General features: G+C 38.2%; 1 protein-coding gene across 2 annotated transcripts in view; it reads left to right on the forward strand.

Annotated features, from left to right (window-relative positions):
- BABAM2 (BRISC and BRCA1 A complex member 2) overlaps nt 1–25,419 on the forward strand; it is a 682,281-nt gene that overhangs the window by 88,864 nt on the left and 567,998 nt on the right. For both annotated transcript variants that reach the window (XM_023550554.2, XM_003411950.4), the window contains exon 3: nt 17,001–17,077. In XM_023550554.2, coding sequence (XP_023406322.1) covers nt 17,001–17,077 — 77 coding nt within the window. The remainder of the gene's footprint in view (nt 1–17,000; nt 17,078–25,419) is intronic.

Genomic DNA, 25,419 nt, shown 5'->3' on the forward strand with positions numbered 1-25,419 from the left:
CTAGCATTGTTCCTATTTTTTCTTCCATGATCTTTATCGTTTTATATTTTATAATTAGGTCTTTGATTCATTTTGAGTTAGTTTTTGTGTATGGTGTGAGGTATGGGTCCTGTTTCATTTTTTTTTAATGTGGATATCCAGTTAACACCAGCACCATTTGTTAAAGAGACTGTCTTTTCCCCATTTAATGGACTTTGGCCTTTGTCAGATATCATCTGCTGCTCGTAGATGGATGGATTTACGTCTGGGTTCTCAGTTCTGTTCCATTAGTCTATGTGTCTGTTGTCGTACCAGTACCAGGTTGTTTTGACTACAGTGGAGGTAAAATAGGGTCTATAATCATGTAGTGTGAGGCCTCCCACTTTGTTCTTCTTTTTCAGTAATGCTTAACTTGTCCGGGGTCTCTTCCCTTTCCATATAAAATTGGTGATTTGTTTCTCCATCTTGTTGAAAAATGCTGTTGGAATTTGGATCGGGATTGCATTGTATCTGTAGATCACTTTGAATAGAGTTGACATTTTCACAATGTTGAGCCTTCCTATCCATAAGCATGATATGTTTTTCCACTCATGTAGGTCTCTTTTGGTTTCTTGCAGTAGTGTCTTGTAGTTTTCTTTGTACAGGTCTTTTATGTCCCTGGTTAGATTTATTCTTAAGTACGTTATCTTCTTTGGGGCTATTGTAAATGGTATTGATTTAGTGATTTCCTTTTTGAAGTTCTCTTTTGCTGGTGTAGAGGAATCCGACTGATTTTTTATGTGTTTATCTTGTATCCTGATACTTTGCTGAAATCTTCTGTTAGTTCCAGTAGCTTTCTTGTGAATTCTTTGGTGTTTTCTGTGTATAAGATCAAATCATCTGCAAATAGGGATAATTTTACCTCTTCCTTATCAATTTGGGTACCCTTTATTTCTTTTTCTTGGCTTATTGCTCTAGCTAGTACCTCCAGCACAGTGTTGAATAAGAGTGGTGATAAAGGGCATCCTTGTCTGGTTCCTGTTCTTAAGGGCAATGACTTCAATCTCTCTCCATTTAGAATGATGTTGGCTGTTGGCTTTGTATAAATGGCCTTTATTGTATCGAGGAATTTGCCTTCCATTCCTATTTTGCTGAGAGTTTTTTTCATGCGTTGGTGTTGGACTTTGTCAAATGCCTTTTCTGATTCGATTGATAAGATCATGTGGTTCGTTTCTTTTGGGTTGTTTATGTGATGGATTACATTGATTAATTTTCTAATGTTGAACTATCCCTACCCACCTTGCTACGTACTCCTAGCTGCTCTCCCACTAGCAAGATAGCACACCCCTCCTCTCCACACTGTATTCTTCATGTCTGTTCAACCAGCTCCTGTCACCCTCTGTCTTCTCATCTTGCCTCCAGGCAGGAGTTGCCCACGTAGTTTCATGTGTCTACTTGTGCCAAAAAGCTCACTCCTCACCAGTATCATCTTCTGTCTTATAGTTCAGTCCAATCCCTGTATGAAGAGTTGGCTTCGGGAATGGTTCCAGTCTTGGGCCAACAAAGGGTCTGGGGATAGTGACCTCCAGGGTCTCTCTAGTCTCAGTCAGACCATTAAGTCTGGTCTTTTTATGAGAATCTGAGATCTGCATCCCACTGTTCTCCTGCTCCATCAGGGGTTCTCTGTTGCATTGCCTGTCAGGGCAGTCATCGGGGGTAGCCGGGCACCATCTAACTCTTCTGGTCTCAGGCTAATGTAATCTCTGGTTTATGTGGCTCTTTCTGTCTCTCGGAGTCATCTTTACCTTATGTGTTTGGTGTTCTTCATTCTCTTTTGCTCCAGGTGGGTTAAGACCAATAAATGCATCTTAGATGGCCACTTGCTAGTGTTGAAGACCCCAGACACCACTCATCAAAGTGGGTTGCAGAACGTTTTCTTGATACATATTGTCATGCCAATTTACTTAGGTATCTCCTGAAACTATGGTTCCCAGAGCCTTGTCCCTGCTACTCTGACCTTTGAAGCATTTGGTTTTATTCCGGAAACTTCCTTGCTTTTGGTTTATCCCGGTCGTGCTGAGCTCTCTGTATTGTGTGTTGTCTGTCCCTTCACCTAAAATAGTTCTTATCTACTGTCTAATTAGTAAATACTCCTCTCCCTCCCTCCTCACCCTCGTAACCATCAAAGAATATTTTCTTCTGTGTTTAAACTTTTTCTTGAGTTCTTATGATAGTTGTCTCATACATTATTCGTCCTTTTGCAACTGACTAATTTCACTCAGCATAATGCCTTCCAGGTTCCTCCACGTCATGAGATATTTCATGGATTCATCATTGCAAAGAAACAATTTTTGTTCTTGTTTACTCTTTCCATTGTTTTTCTGTTTTCTATTTCATTTATTTCTGCTCTCATCTTTATTATTTCCTTTCTTCTGGGGACTGAGGGATTCTTTTGGTGCTTTCTTTCTATTTGTTTTAGTTGTAGCATTCATGTTTTGATTTTGGCCCCCCCCTTTTTTTGATTTGTGTATTTATTGCTATAAACTGACCTCTAAACACTACTTTTGTTCTGCCCCAAGGGTTTTAATAAAATGCATTTTATTCTCATTTGATTCTATGAGTTTCTTTATTCCCTTCTTAATTTCTTCTGTAACCCAGTAGATTTTAAGGGAAGTATTGTTCAGTTCCCATGTGTTTGATTTTTTTTCTTGCTGTTTCTTTTATTAATTTCTACTTTTATGGCATTATGATCAGAAAAGATGCTTTGTTTTATTTTGATGTTTTGGATCCTGTTAAGACTTGCTTTATGGCATAAAATGTGGTCTATTCTGGAAAGTGTTCCAAACATTTCCAAAGTACGTAAGATGAAGTCTCACCATCCTCGCTTCCAAGGAACATTCTGGCTATACTTCTTCCAAGAAGGATTTGTATATTCTTCTGGCAGTCCATGGTATATTTCAGTGTTCTTTGCCGACACTATAATCCAGAGGCATTAATTCTTCTTCCTTCCTCCTCATTCATTGCCCAGCTTTCTCTGCGTATGAGGCAACTGAAAATACCATGGCTTGTGTCAGGTTTACCTTAGTCCTCAAAGTGCCATCTTTGATTTTTAACAATTTAGAGAGATCTTTTGCGGCAGATTTACCCAGTGCAATAACTTGTTGCTTCCATGGGCATTGATTATGGATCCAAGTAAAATGAAATCCTTGACAACTTCAATCTTTTCTCCGTTTATCATGATGCTGCTTATTGGTCCAGTTGTGAGGATTTTTGTTTTCTTTATGTTGAGGTGTAATCCATACTGAGGGGTGTAGTCTTTAATCTTCATCAGCCATTGCCTCAAGTAGCAAACAAGCTCTGTCATCTGCATATCACAGGTTTTTAATGAGTCTCCCTCCTCTCCTAGTCTTCCCTATTTAGTAAATCCATTTGTCTCCATCCCCACTGCTGCCACTCAAGTGCCCATCATCTTTTTTGCCTGAAATGATCTCCTATTTCCATTTTACCACTTTACAGTCTCTTTTTTCCATACAATAGGCAGAATGATCTTTTAAAAACAAAGAATCGTGTACTGTTACTCTTATGCTTGAAACCTTCCTTTGTGCTTGGAATAAAATCTAAATTAATTGCACTGCTTACAAGGCCTTGCATGATTTGCTTTTGGTTATCCTTTTGTCCTAATCTTTTGCTTTTTCTGCTGTCTCCCTCATTTGCTCTGTTCCAGCCCTACTGGCCTTTTTCTTCAAACTTTCAAAGATATATCAAGCTTGTTCCTGCTTTTGTGTCTTTGCACCAGCTGTTTCCTCTGCTTGGAATGCTCTTCCCCAAAACTCTTCATGGCTGGCCCCCATGTTATTCAGGTTTCAGATTTCACCTCCTCCAGAGGTCTTCCCTGATGTTCCACTGTAAAGTACCTTCTATTTTATTATGCCATCCTGTTTTGTTTTCTGTATTGCATTTAACAGTCTGAAACCATCTTTAAATATTTGTTTGGTTAATGTTTCTCCTTTCCTTGCTAGAATTTAAGTTTCCCGAGGCTGTACATCTTTTCTATCCTGTTTACTTTGTATTCCTAGCACCTAAAATGATGCCCGGTAAATATTATCTGAATGAAAAAAGTTGATGAATGAATCACTCCAGTGAGAAATGTGCTTTTTAACACTATGGGGCTACTGGGGCCAGCTGCTGATGTGGTAAGGAAGGAAGATGAAACACAGCACAAAAACATTTATTTTACTAATCATGGGAGCAGTATAAAATAAATAACATGAAATGTAGCCCAACGATAAATCTCAACATTTCAGAAAAAACGACAAAACAAAAGAACTATTTCACATTGAAGAAGGAGCGAATTATTCAAACAAACTGGAACCAAATTTGTCCTGAGCGTTTCCTGTGCTATCAATTACTTCAGCCTTTAAACTATGTAGCCAGATAATTTGATCCTCAAATCTAAAGAAGACACTTAGTTGTAAATGTGCATTTAAAGCATTCAGGTCCAATATAATGTAAGAGAAAGGTTCTTGGTGTTGTTTGTAGGATCATTCCTGTCATTACATTATACTTTCATAGTGCTATAATGTAATGTGCTTTCTATATTTTCAAATAACTACTACACCGTAGGCTAGGTGAGATTATACTATAAGGGAAATACTTTAGTACATTTTATAAAATGTGCCCCCAAGAATTTTTTGTTTTGAAGGAGAAGGAGAATGTATTGTTAAAAAATTAAGACAGGTTAGTGTTACTATTCAGTTGCTAGTGAAGTGAAGAGGAATAATTAATGAGATATTAGCAGTATTCTGTAGTAAGAGTGGAGAAACTTACTGCTATTATATCAGAGCTACTGATTTATGTTGACTGTGTTTTTTTATGTTTATAATTCGAGATAAAGCTTCTGTCTGCCTGTTTTCTCTTTCGCATTCAAATAGCTCTGGGAAAAAGTAGTAGTAAATGAGGTTTGACTGAGTCTTTTTAAAGCCAATATGTTTTGAATGTATTTTCTAGTAACTGTGGCCCTTCAGAGTAGCTCCTAGGGAAATTGTCCATTTACAGGCATGTTCTTGTTGTTGTTAGGTGCCGTCGAGTCGGTTCCGACCATAGCACGACAGAATGAAACACTGCCCGGTCCTGAGCCATTGTTAAAATTGTTGCTATGCTTGAGCTCATTGTTGCAGCCACTGTGTTAATCCACCTCGTTGAGGGTCTTCCTCTTTTCTGCTGACCCTGTACTCTGCCAAGCATGATGTCCTTCTCCAGGGACTGATCCCTCCTGACAACATGTCCAAAGTGTGTAAGACACAGTCTTGCCATCCTTGCCTCTGAGGAGCATTCTGGCTATACTTCTAAGACAGATTTGTTCGCTCTTTTGGCAGTCCATGGTATATTTCAGAGTCATATTTTGGCTCTTGTGGACTTGCTCTGATTTTCTTCAGTTTCAGCTTGAACTTGCATATGATCAATTGATGGTATGTTACATAGTCGATCCCTGTCCTTGTTCTAACTGATGATATTGAGCTTTTCCATCGTCTCTTTCCACAGATGTAGTCAATTTGATTTCTGTGTGTTCCATCTGGTGAGGTCCATGTGTATAGTCACCGTTCATGTTGGTGAAAGAAGGTATTTACAATGAAGAAGTCGTTGGTCTAGCAAAATTCTGTCATTCTCTCTCCAGCATTTTTTCTATTACCAAGGCCATATTTTCCAACAACCGATCCTTCTTCTTTGTTTCCAACTTTGGCATTTCAATCGTCAGTAATTATCAATGCATCTTCATTACATGTTCGATCAATTTCAGACTGCAGCAGCTGATAAAAATATTCCATTTCTTCATCTTTGGCCCTAGTGGTTGGTGCTTAAATTTGAATAATAGTCGTATTAACTGGTTTTCCTTGTAGCTGTATGGGTATTATCCTATCACTGACAGCGTTGTACATCAGGATAGATCTTGAAATGTTCTTTTTGACAATGAATGCAACACCATTCCTCTTCAAGTTGTCGTTCCCAGCATAGTAGACTATATGATTGTCCGATTCAAAATGGCCTATTCCAGTCCATTTCAGCTCACTAATGCCTAGGATATCGATGTTTATGCATTCCATTTCATTTTTGATGACTTCCAATTTTCCTAGATTCATACTTCGTACATTCAGGTTCCGATTATTAATGGATGTTTGCAGCTCTTCTTATTTTGAGTCGTGCCACATCAGCAAATGAAGGTCTCAAAAGTTTTACTCCATCCACATCCTTAAGGTCAACTCTACTTTGAGGAAGCAGCTCTTCCCCAGTCATCTTTTGAGTGCCTTCCAACCTGGGGGGCTCATCTCCCAGCACTATATCAGACAGTGTTGTGCTGGTATTCATAAGGTTTTCACTGGCTAATGTTTTTCAGAAGTAGACTTGCGGGTCCTTCTTCCTAGCCTGTCTTAGTCTGGAAGCTCAGGTAAAGCCTGTCCTCCATGGGTGACCCTGCTGGTATCTGAATACTGGTGACATAGCTTCTAGCATCACAGCAACACCAAACCCCCACAGTACGACAAACTGACAGACATGGGGGGGTTTACAGGTATTCCTCATTTTACTGCGCTTTGCAGATACTGTTTTTTTTTTTTTTTACAAATTGAAAGTTTGTGTCAACCCTGCTTTGAGAAGTTTATCAGTGCAATTTTTCTAACAGCGTGTGCTTACTTCATGTCTTTTTCTAGAATTAATTTTTATTGAGTTTGAAGTGAAAGTTTACAAATCAAGTCGGTCACTCCTACAAAAATTTCTATATACCTTGTTATACACTCCTAACTGCTCTCCCTGTAATGAGACAGCACACACCTTCCTGTCACTTTCTCTCCTTGTGTCCATTTGGGCAGCTTCTGACCCCCTCTGCCCTCTCATCCCCCCTCCAGGCAGGAGATGCCAACATAGTCTCATGAGTCTACTTGATCCAAGAAGCTCGTTCTTCACCAGTATCATTTTCCATCCCCTATTCCAGTCCAATCCCTGTCTGAAGAGTTGGCTTCGGGAATGGTTCTTGTCTTGGGCCAATGGAAGGTCTGAGGACCATGGTCTCTGGGGTCCTTCTAGTCCCAGTCTGACCATTAAATCTGGTGTTTTTATGAGAATTTGGGGTCTACATCCCACTGCTGTCTTGTTCCTTCAGGGATTCTCTGTTGTGTTCTCTGTCAGGGCAGTCATCTCTTGTGGCTGGGCACCATCTAGTTCTTCTGGTCTCAGGCTGATGTAGTCTCTGGTTTATGTGGTCCTTTCCGTCTCTTAGGCTCATAATTACCTTGTGTCTTTAGTGTTCTTCATTCTTCCTTGCTCCAGGTGGGTTGAGACCAATTGGTGCGTCTTAGATAGCCGCTTGCTAGCATTTAAGACTCCAGACACTACTCTTCAAAGTGGGATGCAGAATGTTTTCATAATAGATTTTATCATCCCAGTTGACTTAGATGTCCCCTCAAACCATGGTCCCCAAACCCCCGCCCTTGCTACACTGGCCTTCGTAGTGTTCAGTTTATTCCAGAAACTTCTTTGCTTTTGGCTTAGTCCAGTTATGTTGACCTCTCCTGTATTGTGTGTTGTCTTTCCCTTCACCTAAAGTAAAACTTATCTACTATCTAATTAGTGAAAACCCCTCTCCCTCCTTCCTTCCCTCCTCCTTCTTATAACCATCAAAGAAAATTTTCTTCACTGTTTATAGTATTCTCCAGTTCTTGTAATAGTGGTCTTATACAATACTTGTCCTTTTGCAGCTGACTAATTTCACACAAGATAGTGTCTTCCAGGTTTCTCCATGTTATGAAATGTTTCATGGATTCATCATTGTTCTTTATCGATGCACAGCATTCCATCGTGTGAATATACCATAATTTATCCATTTATCCTTTGATGGGGACCTTGGTTGCTTCCAACTTTTTGCTATTGTAAACAGTGCTGAAGTGAACATATGGGTGTGCATATATCTGTTTGTGTAAAGGCTCTTATTTCTCTAGGATATATTCCAAGGAATGAGATTGCTGGATTGTATGGTAGTTCTATTTCTAGTTTTTTTAGGAATCGCCAAATCGATTTCCAAAGTGGTTGTACCATTTTACATTCTCACCAGCAGTGTATAAGTGTTCTAGTCTCTCCACAACCTCTCCAACGTTTATTATTTTGTGTATTTTGGATTAATGTCAACCTTGTTGGAGTGAGATGGACTCTGATTGTAGTTTTGATTTGCATTTCTCTAATGGCTAATGATCATGAGCATTTCCACATGTGTCTGTAAGCCACCTGAATGTCTCCTTTAGTGAAGTGCCTGTTCATAATCATTTGCCCATTTTTTAAATGCGTGATCTGGTGTCTCTTGCCGCTCCATGGGAAACTGGTGATTTGTTTCTCCACCTCATTAAAAAATGTCATTGGATTTTGGATTGGAATTGCATTGTATCTGTAGATGAGTTTTGGTAGAATAGACAGTTTTACAATGTTAAGTCGCCCTATCCATGAGCAAGGTATGTTTTTCCACTTATGTAAGTCTGTTTTGGTTTCTTGCAGTAGTGTCTTGTATTTTTCTTTGTATAGGTCTTTTGCATCTCTGGTTAGATTTATTTCTGAGTATTTTATGTTCTTGGGGGCTACTGTAAATAGTATTGATGTGGTGATTTCCTCTGTGATGTTCTTTTTGTTGGTGTAGAGAAATCCAACTGATTTTAATATGTTTATCTTGTATCCTGATACTCTGCTGAATTCTTCTATTAGTTTTAGTAGTTTCTTTGGGAATTCTTTAGGGTTTTTTTTTTTGTGTATAAGATCATGTAATCTGCAAATAGAGATACTTTTTCTTCTTCCTTCCCAATCTGGATGCCCTTTATTTCTTTATCTAGTGTAATTGCTCTGGCTACGACCTCTAGGACAGTGTTGAATAAGAGTGGTGATAAAAGGCTTCCTTGTCTGTTTCGTGTTCTCAAGGGGAATGCTTTCAGACTCTCTCCATTTAGGATGCTGTTAGCTTTGGCTTTGTAACAATGCCCTTTATTATATTGAGGAATTTCCCTTCTATTCCTATTTAGCTGAGAGTTTTTATCGTGAATGGGTATTGAACTTCGTCCAGTGCTTTTTCTGCATTAATTGATAAGATCATGAGGTTCTTGCCTTTTGTTTTATTTATATGATGTATTACACTGATTGTTCTTCTAACGTTGAACCATCTCTGCATACCTAGTAGGAATCGCCGTTGGTTATGGTGAATTATTTTTTTGATACATCGTTGAATTCTATTGCCTAGAATTTTGTTGAGAGTTTTTGCATCTAAGTTCATGAGTGATATAGGTATGTAATTTTCTTTTTTTTATTGTGTCTTTAGCTGGTTTTGTTATCAGGGGTATGCTGGCTTAATAGAATGAGTTTGGTAGTATTTCATCCTTTTCTATGCTCTGAAATACCTTTAGTAGTAGTGGTGTCATGTCTTCTCTGAAAGTTTGGAAGAACTCTGCAGTAAAGCCGTCAGGACCAGGCCTTTTTTTGATGGGCATTTTTGATTACCTTTTCAATCTCTTCTTTTGTTATGGGTCTACTTATTTGTTCTACCTTTGTTTATGTTAGTTTAGTTAGGTAGTGTGTTTCTAGGAATTCATCCATTTCTTCTAGAGTTTCAAATTTGTTAGAATACAGTTTTTCATAGTAATGTGATATGCTTCTTATATCACCCATCTCATTTTTTATTTGGGTTATTTGCTTCCTTTCCTGTTTTTCTTTTGTCAATCTGTCCAATGGTTTATCAGTTTGTTAATTTTTTCAAGGAACGAGCTTTTGGTCTTGTTAACTCTTGCAGTTGTTTTTCTTTAATTTTGCTCTAATTTTTATTATTTGCTTCCTTCTGGTGCCTGAGGGCTTCTTGTGTTGTTCTCTTTCTATTTGTTCAAGTTGTAGGGATAGTTCTTTGGTTTTGGCCCTTTCGTCTTTTGGTATGTGTGCATTTATTGATATAAATTACCCCTGAGCGCTGCTTTCACTGTGTCCCAAAAGTTCTGATAGGAAGTGTTTTCATTCTCATTGGATTCTGTAAATTTTTTATTCCATCCTTAATGCCTTCTATGACCCAGTGTTTTTTGAGCAGGGTATTGTTCAATTTCCAAGTATTTGATTTCTTTTCCCTGCTTTTTCTGTTATTGATGTCTATTTTTATGGCCTTATGATCAGGGAAGGTGCTTTGTACTATTTCAATATTTCGGATTCTGCTAAGGCTTGCTTTATGACCTAATATGTGGTCTATTCTAGAGAATGTTCCATGCGTGCTAGAAAAGAAAGTATACTTCGGTGGTGTTGGGTGCAGTATATGTCTATGAGGTCAAGCTGGTTGATTGTGGCGTTTAGATCTTCCGTGTCTTTATTGAGCTTTTTCTGGATGTCCTATCCTTCACTGAAAGTGGTGTGTTGACGCTCTCCTACTATAATTGTGGAGCTGTCTATCTCACTTTTCAGTGGTGTTAGAATTTGTTTTATGTATCTTGCAGCCCTGTCATTGGGTGCGTAAATATTTAATATGGTTATATCTTTCTGGTAAATTGTCCCTTTAATCATTATATCGTGTGCTTCATTATCCTTTGTGGTGGATTTAACTTGAAAGTCTATTTTTTCAGAAATTAATATTGTCACTGTCTCTTGTTTTTTTTTTTTTATTGTTATTTGCTTGATATTTTTTTTTCCACCCTTCGTGTTTTAGTTTGTTTGTGTCTCTAATTCTAAGATGTGTCTCTTGTATGCAGCATATAGCTGGATTATGTTTTTTTTTTTTTAATCCAATCTGCAATTCTCTCTTTATTGGTGCATTTAGTCCATTTACATTCAGTATAATTATAGATAGGAATGAGTTTAGTGCTGTAATTTTGATGCCTTTTTTGTGTGATGTTGACAGTTTCATTCTTTACTTTTTTTTGTGATGATAAGTTTTTCTTTGTAAATTGTATGTCCCTCTGTTTCATTGTAGTTGAATTTGTTTTTGGCGAGTCTTTATGTTTATCTTGGTTTTAATTTTGCAACACAAGAATGTTAGTCTTCTTTGTGGTTACCTTAATATTTATCCCTATATGTCTAAGTATATTCCTAACTTATATATCCCTATATCACCTTGATTTCCCTTTAGTATGGAAGATCTTTGCTTACTTTATTTAGTCCCTCTTTATTGACTATTGTCATCTTTTACATTATGACATCAATGATTCCCTGTTTTGAGTGTTTTTTTCTTTTTTAATCTTATTTTTGTGATTTCTCTATCTGAATTGATATCATGATGCTCTGTTCTGTGTCCTAGTGTTATGTTAATATCTGATATTATTGATTTTCTAACCAGAGAATTCCTTTTAGTATTTCTTGTAGTTTTGGTTTGGTTTTTGCAAATTCCCCAAGCTTGTGTTTATAAGTAAGTGACTTAATTTCACCTTCATATTTGAGAGACAGTTTTGCTGGATATATGATTTTTGGCTGGCAATTTTTCTCCTTCAGTGCTATATATTTGTCATCCCATTATCTTCTTTCTTGAACGTTTTCTGCCAAGTCGTCCAAATTTATCCTTAGTGATTCTCCTTTGTAGGTGACTTTTCGCTTATCCCTGGCTGCTATTAAAATTTTCTCTTTATCTTTGGTTTTGGCAAGTTTGATGATAATATATCTCGGTGACTGGGGGGATCTATCTTGTTTGGGGTTCAGTTGAGGATCTTGGATAGATATCTTTTCATCTTTCATGATGTCAGGGAAGTTTTCTGCCAACAAATCTTCGACAATTCTCTCTGTATTTTCTTTGATCCCTCCCTCTTCTGGTATTCCAATCACTCACAAGTTATTCTTCTTATTAGATTCCCACATGATTCTTAGGTTTCTTCATTGTTTTAAATTCTTTTATCTATTTTTCTTCAAATAAATTAGTGCCAAGTGCCTTATCCTCCATCTCCACAATTCTGCATTCCAGTTCCTCAGTTCTGCTCCTTTGACTTCCTATTGAGTTGTTTAATTCTGTAATTTTATTGTTAATCTTTTGAATTTCTGAATGCTGTGTCTATGGATTCTTGCAGCTTATTAAATTTTTCATTATGTTCTTGAGTAATCTTTTTAATTTCTTCAACTGCTTTATTTGTATGTTCCTTGGCTTTTTCTGTACATTGCTTGATTTTGTTCCTGATGTCTTGAAACACTCTGTATATTAATCTTTTTTAATCTACACCTGGCAATTCCAGGAATACACCTTCATCGGGGAGAGTCTTTGATTCTCTGTTTTGGGAATTTGTAGAAGCAATTATGGTCTGCTTCTTTATGTGATTTGATATCAGCTGCTGTCTCTGAAGCATTTATAAGTTATTGTAATAATTTAGTTTATGTTTGCTCACTGTATACTGTCTTCTTGCTTTGTTTTGTTTCAGTATACCCAAGTAGGCTGTTAGAGTGTGCTAACTTGATTATTGGAGCATTTGAAACACTAATGTCCTGTTACAAGATGGTTAGAGCTGTTACCATGTATATGAGCTTATGAGTCCATTCACTATTCTTGTATAGATTCAGCTCAGAGTCTTGATAGTGGGTCTCCTAGTGTGTGATGTAGGCTCTCACCTGCTATCTCAGAGTGGTAGTGTTGATGGTTGTATGCACTGGTTTCTGGTAGCAGCAGAGGGTCACACTCTGAGGAGGGCAGCATGCTGACAGCCTTCCCCCAAGTGTCAGTGAGGAAGGAGCTTCTCTATTCTCTAGAGTGCTCTCGTGGGTGGGCTCTGCAGCTGTACCTTAGGCACCCAATGCTTATACCTGTAAAGGCTGGTATGCACCACTATCCTCAGAGCCCTTTCACGGGTGGCTAGGTGGCGTGGATGGAGCCTCAGGCCTCAGGTCCCTGCTGTGGGTAGGTGAGAGCTCTGTTTAATAGGTGAAGAAGTATGTGATCTCCAAAACCTGCCTCTCCACCACGCAGCTGAAACAATTACAGTCAGACCTCTAACAGATTTGCCTTTGTGTTATAATAACTACCTGGAAAAAAAAAATTTTTTTTTTCCATGTAGGGGTGAAAGCCAAAGTCTGTGGATCACTTATGCCTGGACTGGAGTCTCTTCTGCTCTGAGCTTCCAGTTTAGGGGAGTTGGGAAAGTATTGTTCCCCTGTTTGTTAATTTGCTCCTTCTCCCAGGCTTTTTACACAGGCCAGAAGAATGGGTCAGAGAGAGTGCAGCACATTCTTTCTCAGGCTCAGGGAATTCAAATGTTAATGAAGCCAGCTGAGGCTGGGATGGGTGTGGGAGGGATCAGATAGATAGGAGAGAATACTTTCAGAAGAAGGAGCTATTAGATCTGTGCGAGAAATTAGACAAAATCACTTATCTTGTGTCCTGAGCAGTGTTTTAGCTCAGATTCCAGTGTAGCCTGTGTGTGCTGGCTGTGTCACCACCGAGATTGCTCTAGGGGGCTAAAGCTGCATCCCGTGCTTGCCTTCTTTCTGTGAGGCAGCTTTGTCCTAAGCCCCACACCGAGATCCGTGGCCATCACACCAGAGGGTTGGGTTGCCGGCACTTCATTTGCCTTTTCTTTTCACTGAAGCAGCCGCTTCCTAAACTCCGCAGTCAGCCCCACTGTGGACATGCCACACGGTCAGGGGTGCACAACTTTGCTTGCCTTCTTTTGGTGAATCTGCTGTGACTCAGGAAGCTACCTTCAGCCCCGCCACTTTTGTGCCAAAGAACGGCACCAAGGTGCTGGATGTGAGGCGCTGCGTGGGCTTGGTGATTCATCGCTGTTTCTGTGTGGCCTCTTGCTCCCCTGTCACTCGGGTCAATTCCTTAGTTCTGTGTTTTATGCTTAGAGTTCGTAGATTGTCATACGTGCAATTGATTCACTTGTTTTTTCGGGTCTGTATTGTAAGAGGGTTCAGCAGAAGCTTCTGACTAGTTAACCACCTTGGCCCTGCCCCCTTACTTCATGTCTTGGTGTCACGTTTTGGTAATTCTCACCATATTTCAAACTTTTTTCATTATTATTATACCTGTTATGATGATCAGTGATATTTGATGTTATTATCGTAGTTGTTTTGAGGCATCATGAACCAAACCCAAATAAGATGGTGGCCTTAATCGTTAAATGTTGTGTGTGTTCTGACTGCTCCACTGACCTGCCATTCCCCTGCCTTTTTCCCTCTTCTTGGACCTCCTTATTCCCTGAGACAGGACAATATTGAAATTAGGCCAATTAATAACCCTGCAATGGCCTGTAAGTATTCAAGTGAAAGAAAGAGTCGTAAGTTTCTCACTTTAAATCAAAAGCTAGAAATGATTAAATTAGTGAGAAGGGCATGTGGAAAGCTGAGTAGGCTGAAAGCTAGGGCTCTTGCACCAAAGAGTTAGCCAAGTTGTGAATGCAATGAAAAAGTTCTTGAAGGAAATTTAAAGTGCTGCTCCAGTCAGCACACAAATGATGAGAAGGCGAAATAGCCTTGTTACTGATACGGAGAAAGTTTTAGTTGCCTATATAGATCAAACTAGCCACAACATTCCCTTAAGCCAAAGCCTGAGAGAGGTTAAGAAGCTGCAGGAGAAAAATTTGAAGCTAGCAGAGGTTGGTTTCTGAGATTTAAGGTAAGAAGCCATCTCCATAACATAAAAGTGCAAGGTAAAACAGCAAGTGCTGATGTAGAAGCTGCAGCAAGTTATCCGGAAGACCTAGCTAAGATCATTGATGAAGGTGGCTACACTGAACAACACATCTTCAATGTGGATGAAACAGCCTTATACTGGAAGAAGATACCGTCTAGGACCTTCATAGTGAGAGAGGGGAAGTCAATGTCTGGCTTCAAAGCTTCGAAAGACAGGCTAACTCTCTGATTAGGGAGCAATGCAGCTGGTGTCTTTAGGTTGAAGCCAGTGTTCATTTACCATTCTGAAAATCCCAGAGCCCTCAAGAATTATGCTAAATCTACTCTGCCTATGCTCTATAAATGGAACAACAAAGCCTGGATAATGGCCCGTCTGTTTACAACATGGTTTACTGAGTACTTTAAGCCCCTTGTTGAGACCTACTGCTCAGGAAAAAAGATTCCTTTTAAAATATTACTGCTCATTGGCAAATCACCTGGTCATCTAAGAGCTCTGATGGAGATGTATGAGGAGATAGATGTTGTTTTCATGCCTGTTAACACAAAATCCATTTGTAGCCCATGGATCAAGGAGTAATTTTGACTTTCAAGTCTTATTATTTAGGAAACACATTTTGTAAGGCTATGACTACCATAGATAGTGATTCCTCTGATGGATGTGGGCAAAGTAAACTGAAAACCTTCTGGAAAGGATTCAGCATTCTAGATGTCATTAAAAACATTTGTAATTCATGGGAAGACGTAAAAATACGAACATTAACAGGAGTTTGGAAGAAGTTGATTCCAACCATTATGGATGTCTTTGGAGGGGGGGTTCAGGACTTCAGTGGAGGAAGTAACTACAGATGTGGTGGAAATAGCAAGAGATTTAGAATTAAAGATGGACCCTGAAGTTGTGACTGAATTGCTGCAATCTCATCATAAAACTTCAGCGGATAAGGAGTTGCTTCTTATGGATGAGCTGAGAAAGTGGTTTCTTGAGATGAAATCTACTCCTGGTGAAGATTCTGTAAACATTGTTGAAGTGACAACAAAGGATTTAGGATTTTACATAAACTTAGTTGATAAAGCAGTCACAGGCTTTGAGAGGACTGGCTTCAATTTTGAAAGAAGTTTTACTGTGGGTGAAATGCTATCAAATGGCATCACATGCTACAGAGAAATCTTTCATGAACGAGTCAGTCGATGTGTTGAACTTTGTTGTTGTCTCATTTTAAGAGCCTGCCATAGTCACCCCAACACTCAGCAACCACCACCCTGATCAGTCAGCAGCCATCAACATTAAGGCAAGACCCTATACCAGCAAAAAGATTACAGCTTGCTGAAGGCTCAGTTGATGGTTTGCATTTTTTAGTAATAAGGTATTTTAAAATAAGGTATGTACACTTTTTTAAAATATATAATTCTATTGCATGCTTAGTAGACTACACTATAGTGTAAACATACCTTTTATATGCATTGGGAAACCAAAAAATTCTTGTGAGTTGCTTTATTGATATATTGGCTTTATTGTAGTGGTCTGGAACTGAAACTGCAGTATCTCTAAGATATGCCTGTACTCCAGCAGTGCTCCCATCCATTAAACTACTTTTTCAGAATGGCTTCAGAGCCAGTTTTGGAATTATGAAAGAAAGCCTCCTTGCCTTATTTTATAAATTAAAAACTTCACTCTTTTTACTAAATGAAGACATGTAACTTCCTCAGTTGACTTTACATTAATAATTTTAATTTATAAAGCCAATAATGCTGTTATGCCTTGAAGTTGTACTTGTAAGGTATCTTGTAAAGTGAACCTGTGTGAAGAACAAAGAGCATCGCTTAACTTTGTGAAGTCATACAGATTTTAAAAATCAAACTGTTGAGACCTGGATGACTACTAATTCATCCCATTTAAAATTTGCATTTTATCTGCAGTTGAGTGCAGTGAATTGTGCTTTCTTGTAGATGTAAGTTATGGTCTGTCAAGTCCAGAGGAAGCACTGTGCCTTCATGGTAGAAAGAAAGAAAACCGTCTGGTAGCAGAAAAAACCCGAAAGCGGGCTCTTTTTGTACTAATCAAGTGAGCATTATGACCCTATAATTAAAATATGATCATGTAACTAGTCTTCTTTTAGAATTCTTGGCTTCAAAGACTACGGAACTGTTTTGGGTTAAATACCTAGTTTTAAATGTTGTGATAATACTTCTTTGAGAGGTGTAGTTGAACAGTATTGGTGTTTGTTGTTAGAAGGCATATAAATTATATTGTGTGATAAATGAATTATTCATCACAGTGCATGTCTTGATTGTGCTGGCCTCCATGATTGTTAAGGGCTTGTATGTGTTCCGTAAGCCAGTGATATTTTTAAATCTTTTATCTATTAGGATCACCTTTTATTTGCTTTGTTAAATATAAATATGGGCTTTTAAAAAAAAACCTTCTCTCTCTCTCTTTTCTTAAGCTGTACTTCATTGACTCCTGGACCCAACTGTGATCGATTTAAACTTCACATACCATATGCTGGAGAGACATTAAAATGTAAGTAAATGATGACAAAAAACAAAAACAAAAAACATTGCCGTTGAGTCGCTTACAACTCATAGAGGCACTGTAGGTCAGAGTAGAAATGCCCCATAGGGTTTCCAAAGAGCGGCTGGTGTATTCACACTGCCACCCTTTTGGTTAGGCAGCCAAGCCCTTAACCACTATGCCACCAGGGCTCCAAATGATGACTATTTTACCCCAAATTTTACTTCAAATGCAGTGTTAGTTATTGGAGTTTCTGCTTTAGTTTTTATTTCCAACTGTCAGGTATTATCTCCTAAGATATTGATCACTGGGATTTACTACTTTCTTATCTGTCGTTCAACCCTAGTTCTATTCAAAGTAAGGCAGTTGGCAGAAATAAATCTTTTTTTTTTTTTCTTATCTGTCGTTCAACCCTAGTTCTATTCAAAGTAAGGCAGTTGGCAGAAATAAATCGCAGTCAAATAGTCATGTAGAGAAATTCCTAATTTTTAGGCACGTGCAGTAATTCTTTCATTATTTTTCCTCCATACTCAGCTCTTATGTAATACTTAAATAAAGAAAGTCCACTGCTTTAAAACGTCTGTTTACAAACAGCTTTTAGGTAGGAATGGCTGCTCCCCATCACTGCTACTAACCCCCTTTTGGAACCACAGCTTCCAAGACTCAATGCCTCTGATGTACTCCTAATGGCTACCTGGAGGTGAGAACCCTAGCTCAAGAATTCCTGGCATGGGTTAGGAGTGTTAACATGTTATCTGTTTTATAACAGGAGTCAGAAATGTAAATGGTTTTGGGGTTCAGACTGCTGACATAAAAGAGAGAAGCAGGCTATGTTGTCAAAAGGGAAAGGCCTCTACTGATTTATCGAAAGGGGTAGAAATCTGGATTCTTATATGAATTCTGTCAGTTCTTAGATGTTGACTACTTTTTCAAAATATAAAACATTGTGGGCAAACATCATGTAGGCCAAAGCAAAGGTGTATGTGGGCTGGCTTTAGCTCCTGGGCCACTGGTTTGTGACCTCAGATGGATTGTCTACAAGATCTATTGATTCAGCTCACCAACTGTAGCGTATGTCTTAGTCATCTATTGGAGCTCTAATCTAAGAGAAATACCACAAGTGGGTGGCTTTAACAAACAAATTTATTTTCTCACAGTTTAGGAGACTAGAAGTCTGAATTCAGGGTGTTGGCTCGAGGTGAAGGCTTTCTGTCTCTGTTAGCTCTAGAGGAAGGTCCGTATCTCTTCTGTTCCTAGGCAGTCTTCATGTGGCTTGGCACCTCTGTTCCCCCATCTGTGCTTCTCGCTTGCTGGTTTAATCTCTTTTATATCTTAAAAGAGATTGACTGAAGATACACCCAACACTAATACTGCCTCATTAATATAACAAAGAAAACCTCTTCGCAAATGAGATTATAACCACAGGTATAGGGGTTAGGATTTACAGCACATATTTTTGTGCAACACAATTTAGTCCATAACAGCATCTGTCTAGGCTGCATCAGCCCTTCTCTGCCATTATTACCAGTGCTGGAACTCTAGCCTAGTATGGAAACGATGATAACTTTGGTTCATTAGTATCAGTAAATCATCAGGAATTTTCTCTCTTGAATCTGTGGAGAACAGTGTATTAAAGTCTCTGGAGTCCCAGGGTGGTGCAAATGGTTAAGCACTTGGCTACCAACTGAAAGGATGGCAATTCAAACCCACCTAGAGGTGCCTTGGGAGGAAGACCTGGCTATTTGCTCCTGAAACGTCACAGCCGTGAAAACCCTATGGAGCACAGTTCTACTCTGCCACACATGGGGCCACAATGAGTGGGAATAGGCTTGATGGTAACTGGTTATTCTTAAAAAGAGGACTAAAGATTACAGATGTTAAAGAAGGGACAGATGGGTAAACAGTGCCATTTAGACGACAGACTTTGTGTTTTACTGGTACAGGCCAGGAGAAGCCAGATCTCAGTATTCTGTAGAAATGCTTTATATTAATTTACCAAATGCAACGTTAAACGAGAAATTTCTGACATGCTGACTTGTTAATCTTGTGTTACTAGACCATTTCCTGGAAACCATTAAAGTACAAAAGAATTTCACCGGTCCGAGATAGTAGGACAGATTAGATTACTCATTTTTTTTATAATTGTGCTTTAGATGAAACTTTACAGCTCAAGTTAGTTTCTCACACTAAAATTTATACGCACATTCTTATGTGACCCTAGTTGCTATCCCTATGATGTGAAAGCACACTCTTCCTTTCCACCCTGGATTTCCTGTGTTCATTCAACCAGCTCCTATCCCTTTCTGCCTTCTCATCTTGCCTCTGGATGGGGACTACCCATTTAGTCTCATGTATATCCTTGAACTAGGAAGGACACTCTTCACAAGTATCATTTTATGTCCTATAGTCTAGTCTAATCTTTGTTCTAGTCTAATCTTTGTCTGAAGAGTTTGTGTCAGGAATGGTTTTAGTTCTGGGTTAACAGAGAGCTTGGAGGCCATGCCTTCTGGGGTTCCTCCAGTCTCAGTCAGACCATTAAGTCTGATCTTTTTCCTAGAATTTGAGTTCTGCACTCCACTTCAGGGACTCTCTGTTGTGTTCCTTGTCAGGGCTGTCATTGGTGGTAGCGGGGCACCACATAGTTCTTCCGGCCTCAAGCTGATGGAGTCTCTGGTTTATGTGGTCCTTTCTAAAGGTCTCTGGGGCTCATATTTTCCTTGTGTCTTTGGTGTTCTTCATTCTCCTTTGTTCCAGGTGGGCTAGAACTAACTGACGCATCTTAGATGGCCGCTCGCTAGCTTTTAAGATCTCAGATGCCACTCACCAAAATGGGATTCAGAACATTTTCTTAATAAACATTTATGCCAGTTGACCTAGATGTCCCCTGAAACCATGGTCCCCAGACCCCCGCCCCTGCTACTCTGTCCTTCGAAGTATTTGGTTGTATTCAGGAAATGTCTTAGCTGTTGGTTTCGTCCAGTTGTGCTGACTTCCCCTGTATTGTGTGTTGTCCTTCCCTTACCTAAGATAATTCTTGTCTACTATCTCGTTAGTGAATACTCCTTTTCCTCCCTCCCCACCCTTGTAACCATCAAAGAATGTTTTCTTCTGTGTTTAAACCTTTCTTGAGTTTTTATAATAGTGGTCTCATACAATATTTGTCCTTTTGCAACTGACAAATTTCAGCATAATGCCTTCCAGATTCATCCATGTTATGAGATGTTTCCCAGATTCATCATTGTTCTTTATCGTTGCCTAGTGTTCTGTTGTGTGAATATGCCGTAATTTATCCATTCGTCCATTGATGGGCACTTAGGCTCTTTCCATCTTTTTGCTATTGTGAACAATGCTGCAGTGAACATGGATGTGCATATATCTATCTGTGTGACAGCTTTTATTTCTCTAGGGTATATACCAAGTAGTGGGGTTGCTGGATCGTATCGTACTTCTATTTCTAGGTTTTTAAGGAAGCACTAAATCAGTTTCCAAAGTGGTTGTACCATTTGACATTCCCACCAGCAGTGTATAAGTGTTCCAGTCTCTCCACAACCTCTCCAACGTTTATTGTTTTGTGTTTTTTGAACTAATGCTAGCCTTGTTGGGGCGAGATGGTATCTCACTGTAGTTTTGATTTGCGTTTCTCCAATGGCTGATGATCGTGAGCGTTTCCTCAAGTACCTGTTAGCTACCTGAATGTCTTCTTTGGTGAAGTTCCTGTTCATATCCCTTGCCCATTTTTTAATTGGATTATTTGTCTTTTTGTTGTTGAGGTTTTGTAGTATCTTGTAGATTGTAGAAATTAGACCCTGATCGGATACGTCATAGCCAAATTTTTTTTTCCCAGACTCCAGGTTGTCTTTTTACTGTTTTGGTGAAGTCTTTTGATGAGCATCAGTGTTTGATTTTTAGGAGCTCCTAGTTACCTAGTTTCTCTTCTGGTGTTTGTGCATTGTTATTAATGTTTTGTCTTCCGTTTATGCCATGTATTAGGGCTCCTAGCATTGTCCCCAATTTTTGTTCCATGATCTTTATTGTTTTAGATTGTATATTTAGGTCTTTGATCCATTTTGAGTTAGTTTTTGTGCATGGCGTGAACTACGGGTCTTGCTTCATTTTTTTTTGCAGATGGATATCCAGTTATTCCAGCACCATTTGTTAAAGAGACTGTCTTTTCCCCATTTAACTGACTTTGGGTCTTTGTCAAGTATCAGCTGCTCATAGGTGGATGAATTTACATCTGGATTCTCAATTCTGTTTCATTTGTCTATGAATCTGTTGTTGTACCAGTACCAGGCTGTTTTGACTACCGTGGTGGTATAATAGGCTCTAAAATCAGGTAGTGTGAGGCCTCCCACTTTGTTCTTCTTCTTCAGTAATGCTTTATTTGTCTGGGGCCTCTTCCCTTTCCATATGAAGTTGGTGATTTGTTTCACCATCTCATTAAAAAATGCCATTGGAATTTGAATAGGGATTGCATTGTATCTGTAGATTGCTTTGCATAGAATAGACATTTTTACAATGTTGACTCTTCCTATCAATGAGCAAGGTATGTTTTTGCAATTACTTAGGTCTCTTTTGGTTTCTCGGAGTAGTGTCTTGTAGTTGTCTTTGTATAGGCTTTTTATGTCTCTGCTTAGATTTATCCCTAAGTATTTTATCTTCTTGGGGGCTATTGTAAATGGTATTAATTTGGTGATCTACTCTTTGAAGTTTTCTTTGCTGGTGTAGAGAAATCCAACTGATTTTTGTATGCTTTTTCTTGTATCCTTATACTTTGATGAAATCTTATATTAGTTCCAGTAGTTTTCTTGTGAATTCTTTGGGGGTTTTCTGTGTATGAGATCATATCATCTGCATCTTCTTCCTTACAAATTTAGATGCCCTTTATTCCTTTTTCTAGCCTAATTGCCCTGGCTAGGACCTCCAGCACAATGTTGAATAAGAGTGATGATAAAGGACATCCTTGCCTGATTCTCATTCTCCAGGGGAATGCTTTTAGACTCTCTCCATTTAGGATGATGCTGGCTGTTGGCTTTGTACAAATGCCGTTTATTATGTTGAGGAACTTCCCTTCAATTCCTATTTTGCTGAGAGTTTTTATCAAGAAAGAGTGTTCAACTTTGTCAAATGCCGTTTCTGCATAAATTGATAAAATCGTGTGTTTCTTGTCTTTTGTTTTAGTTATGTGATGGATTGCCTTGATTGTTTTTCTAATGTTGAACTATCCTTGCATACCTGATATGAATCTCACTTGGTCATGGTAAATCACTTTTTTATACGTTGTTGAATTATATTAGCTAGAATTTTGTTGAGGATTTTTGCGTCTATGTTCATGAGGGATATTGGTCTGTAATTTTCTTTTTTTGTGGTATCTTTTTTTACCTGGCTTTGGTATTAGGGCTATGCTGGCTTCATAGAATGAGTTTGGGAGTATTCCATCCTTTCTATGCCCCGAAATACCTTTAGCAGAAGTGGTATTAACTCTTCTTGGAGAGTTTCGTAGAATGCTGCAGTGAAGCCATCAGGGCGAGGTCTTTTTTTTTTTTTTTTTTTGGAGTTTTAAAATTTACCTTTTCAGCCTCTTATTATAGGGTTATTTAGTTATTCTGCCTCTGCTTGTGTTAGTTTAGGTAGGTAGTGTGTTTCTAGAAATTTGTCCATGTCATCTAATGGGTTTTCAAATTTGTTAGAGTACAGTTTTTCATAGTATTGTGTTATGATTTTTTTAATTTCAATTGGGTTTATTGTGATATTGCCCATCTCATTTCTTAACTGGGTTATTTGCTTTGTGTACTGTTTTTGTTTTGTCAGTTTGGCTGGTGATTTATCGATTTTGTTCATCTTTTCAAAGAACCAGTAAATTGAACAGTTTATTCTTTCAATTGTTTTTCTATTCTGTATTTCATTTAATTCTACTCTAATTTTTATTATTTGCTCTCTTCTGGTAGCCAAGTGCTCTGTTTCTATTTCTTCAAGTTGTAGGGTTAATGTTTTGATTTAGGCCCTTTTTTCTTTTCGGATGTTTGACCTCTGAGCACTGCTCTTGCTGTGTCCTAAAGGTTCTGGTAGGATGTGTTTTCATTCTCGTTCAATTCTGTGAATTTCTTTATTTTGTCCTTAACTTCTTCTGTAACCCAGTGGTTTTTGAGCAAGGTGTTGTTTAGTTTCCATGTATTTGATTTTTTTTCCTTGCTTTTTCTGTTATTGATTTCTACTCTGATGGCTTTTTGGTTAGAAAAGGTGCTTTGTAATGTTTTGATGTTTTAAAAAAAAAAAAAATTTTTTTTTTTTGATGTTTTAGATTCTGTTAATTCTTTTTTTTTTTTTTTTGCCTAATATAGGGTCTATTCTGGATAACATTCCATGTGCGTTGGAAAAGAAAGTATACTTGGCTGCTGTTGGGTGGAGTTTTCTGTATATGTCTATGAGATCATGATGGTTGATTGTGGCATTTAGATCTTCCATGTCTTTAATGAGCTTCTTTCTGGATGTTCTGTCCTTCACCAAAAGTGTCATGCTGAAGTCTCCTACTATTATTGTGGAGCCATTTCTCTTTTCAGTGGTGTTAGCGTTTGTTTTGTATATTTTGGAGACCTGTTGCTGGGTGTATAAGTATTTATTATGGTTATATCCTCCTTGTGTTTCCAGCCTTTAATCATTAAATATTGTCCTTCTTTATCCTTTGTAGCGGATTTTACTTTAAAGTCTGTTTTGTCAGAGATTAATATTGCCGTTCCTGCTTTTTTTTGATTGTTGTTTGCTTGATGTATGTTTTTCTATCCTTTGAATTTTAGGTTGTTTGTGCCTTTAAGTGTAAGGTGTGTCTCTTGTGGGCAGCATATGGATGGATCATGTTTTTTTTTTAATCCATTGTGCCACTCTCTGTCTTTTTGTTGATGCACTTAATCCATTTATATTCAGTGTAATTATTGGTAGGTATGAGTTTAGTGCTGTCATTATGATGTATTTTTGTGTATTGTTGACAGTTTCTTTGTTCCACTTAATATTCTGTGCTGTGTCATTTTTCTTTATGTATTTTCTTTTTGATTGTTGTTGATTTTATATTTTTGGAGTTTTTATGTTTTTTAATGTGTAGGATTGTTGGTTTCCTCCATTTTTACCTGTATTTTTCTAAGTTTCAACCAATCTTTTATTTCTGTGTATTGCCCTGACTTCCTTTCAATATGAAAGATCTGTCACTAAATTTTTTAGTCCCTCTTTTCTGTTTTAATGTTGCTCTCTTTTATATGGGCGCTGGGTTTTTTTTTTCTCTTTTATATATTGACATCTCTGTTTCCCTATTTTCAGTGTTCCAGTTTTCATTTATTTTTCTGACTTTCCTATCTGGGTTGGTATCTGGTTGTTCTGTTTTGAATTCTAGTCTTGGTGTGTGATCTGATGTTATTGATTTTCTAACCAGAGGACTCCCTTTAGTATTTCTTATAATTTTGGTTTGGGTTTTGGAAATTCCCTAAACTTCTGTTTATCTGGAAATGCCCTAATTTTGCCATCATTTTTGAGAGACAGTTTTGCGGGATATATAATTCTTGGCTGGCAATTTTTTTCCTTCAGGTTTTTATATACGTCATTCCATTGCCTTCTTGCCTGCATGGTTTCTCCTGAGTAGTCCGAGCTTAGTCTTATTGACTCTCCTTTGTGGATAAGTTTTCATTTATCCCTAGCTGCTCTTGAAATTCTCTGTTTATCTTTGGTTTTGGCAAGTTTGATTATATTATGTCTTGGTGACTTTCTTTTGGGATCTATCTCATGTGGGGTTTGATGAGCATCTTGGATAGATATCTTCTCATCTTCATATCGGGGAAGTTTCCTGCCAATGAATCTTCAACAATTCGGTCTGTATATTTTCTTAGCCCTGTTCGTTTTGGTACTCCAACCGCTCCTAGGTTATTCCCCTTGATAGAGTCTCATTTTTTAGAATTCTTTTATCTGATTTTCTCAAATAAATTGGTGTCAAGTGCTTTATCTTCAACCTCACTAATTCCAACTTCCATTTCCTCAGTTCTTCTCCTGTGCCTTTCTGTTTAGTTGTCTAATTCTGGATTTTTATTGTTAATCTTTTGGATTTCTGTTTGCTGTCTCTCTATGGATTCTTGCAGCCTGTCAAAATTGTCATTATGCTCTTGTATAACCTTCTTAAGTTCCTCTATTGCTTTGTTTATGTGTTTCTTGGCTTATTCTGCCTTTTGTCTGATCTCCTTCCTGATCTGTTGAAGATCTCTGTATATTAATCTTTTGTATTCTACATCTAGTAATTCCAAGAAATTCTCTTCCTCCAGAAGGTTTGTTGGTTCTTTGTTTTGATAGCTTATTGAAGCCATCGTGGTCTGCCT

This window comes from Loxodonta africana, chromosome 12 (genome assembly GCF_030014295.1).
Source record: "Loxodonta africana isolate mLoxAfr1 chromosome 12, mLoxAfr1.hap2, whole genome shotgun sequence".
In the NCBI taxonomy this organism is placed as follows: Eukaryota; Metazoa; Chordata; class Mammalia; order Proboscidea; family Elephantidae; genus Loxodonta; species Loxodonta africana.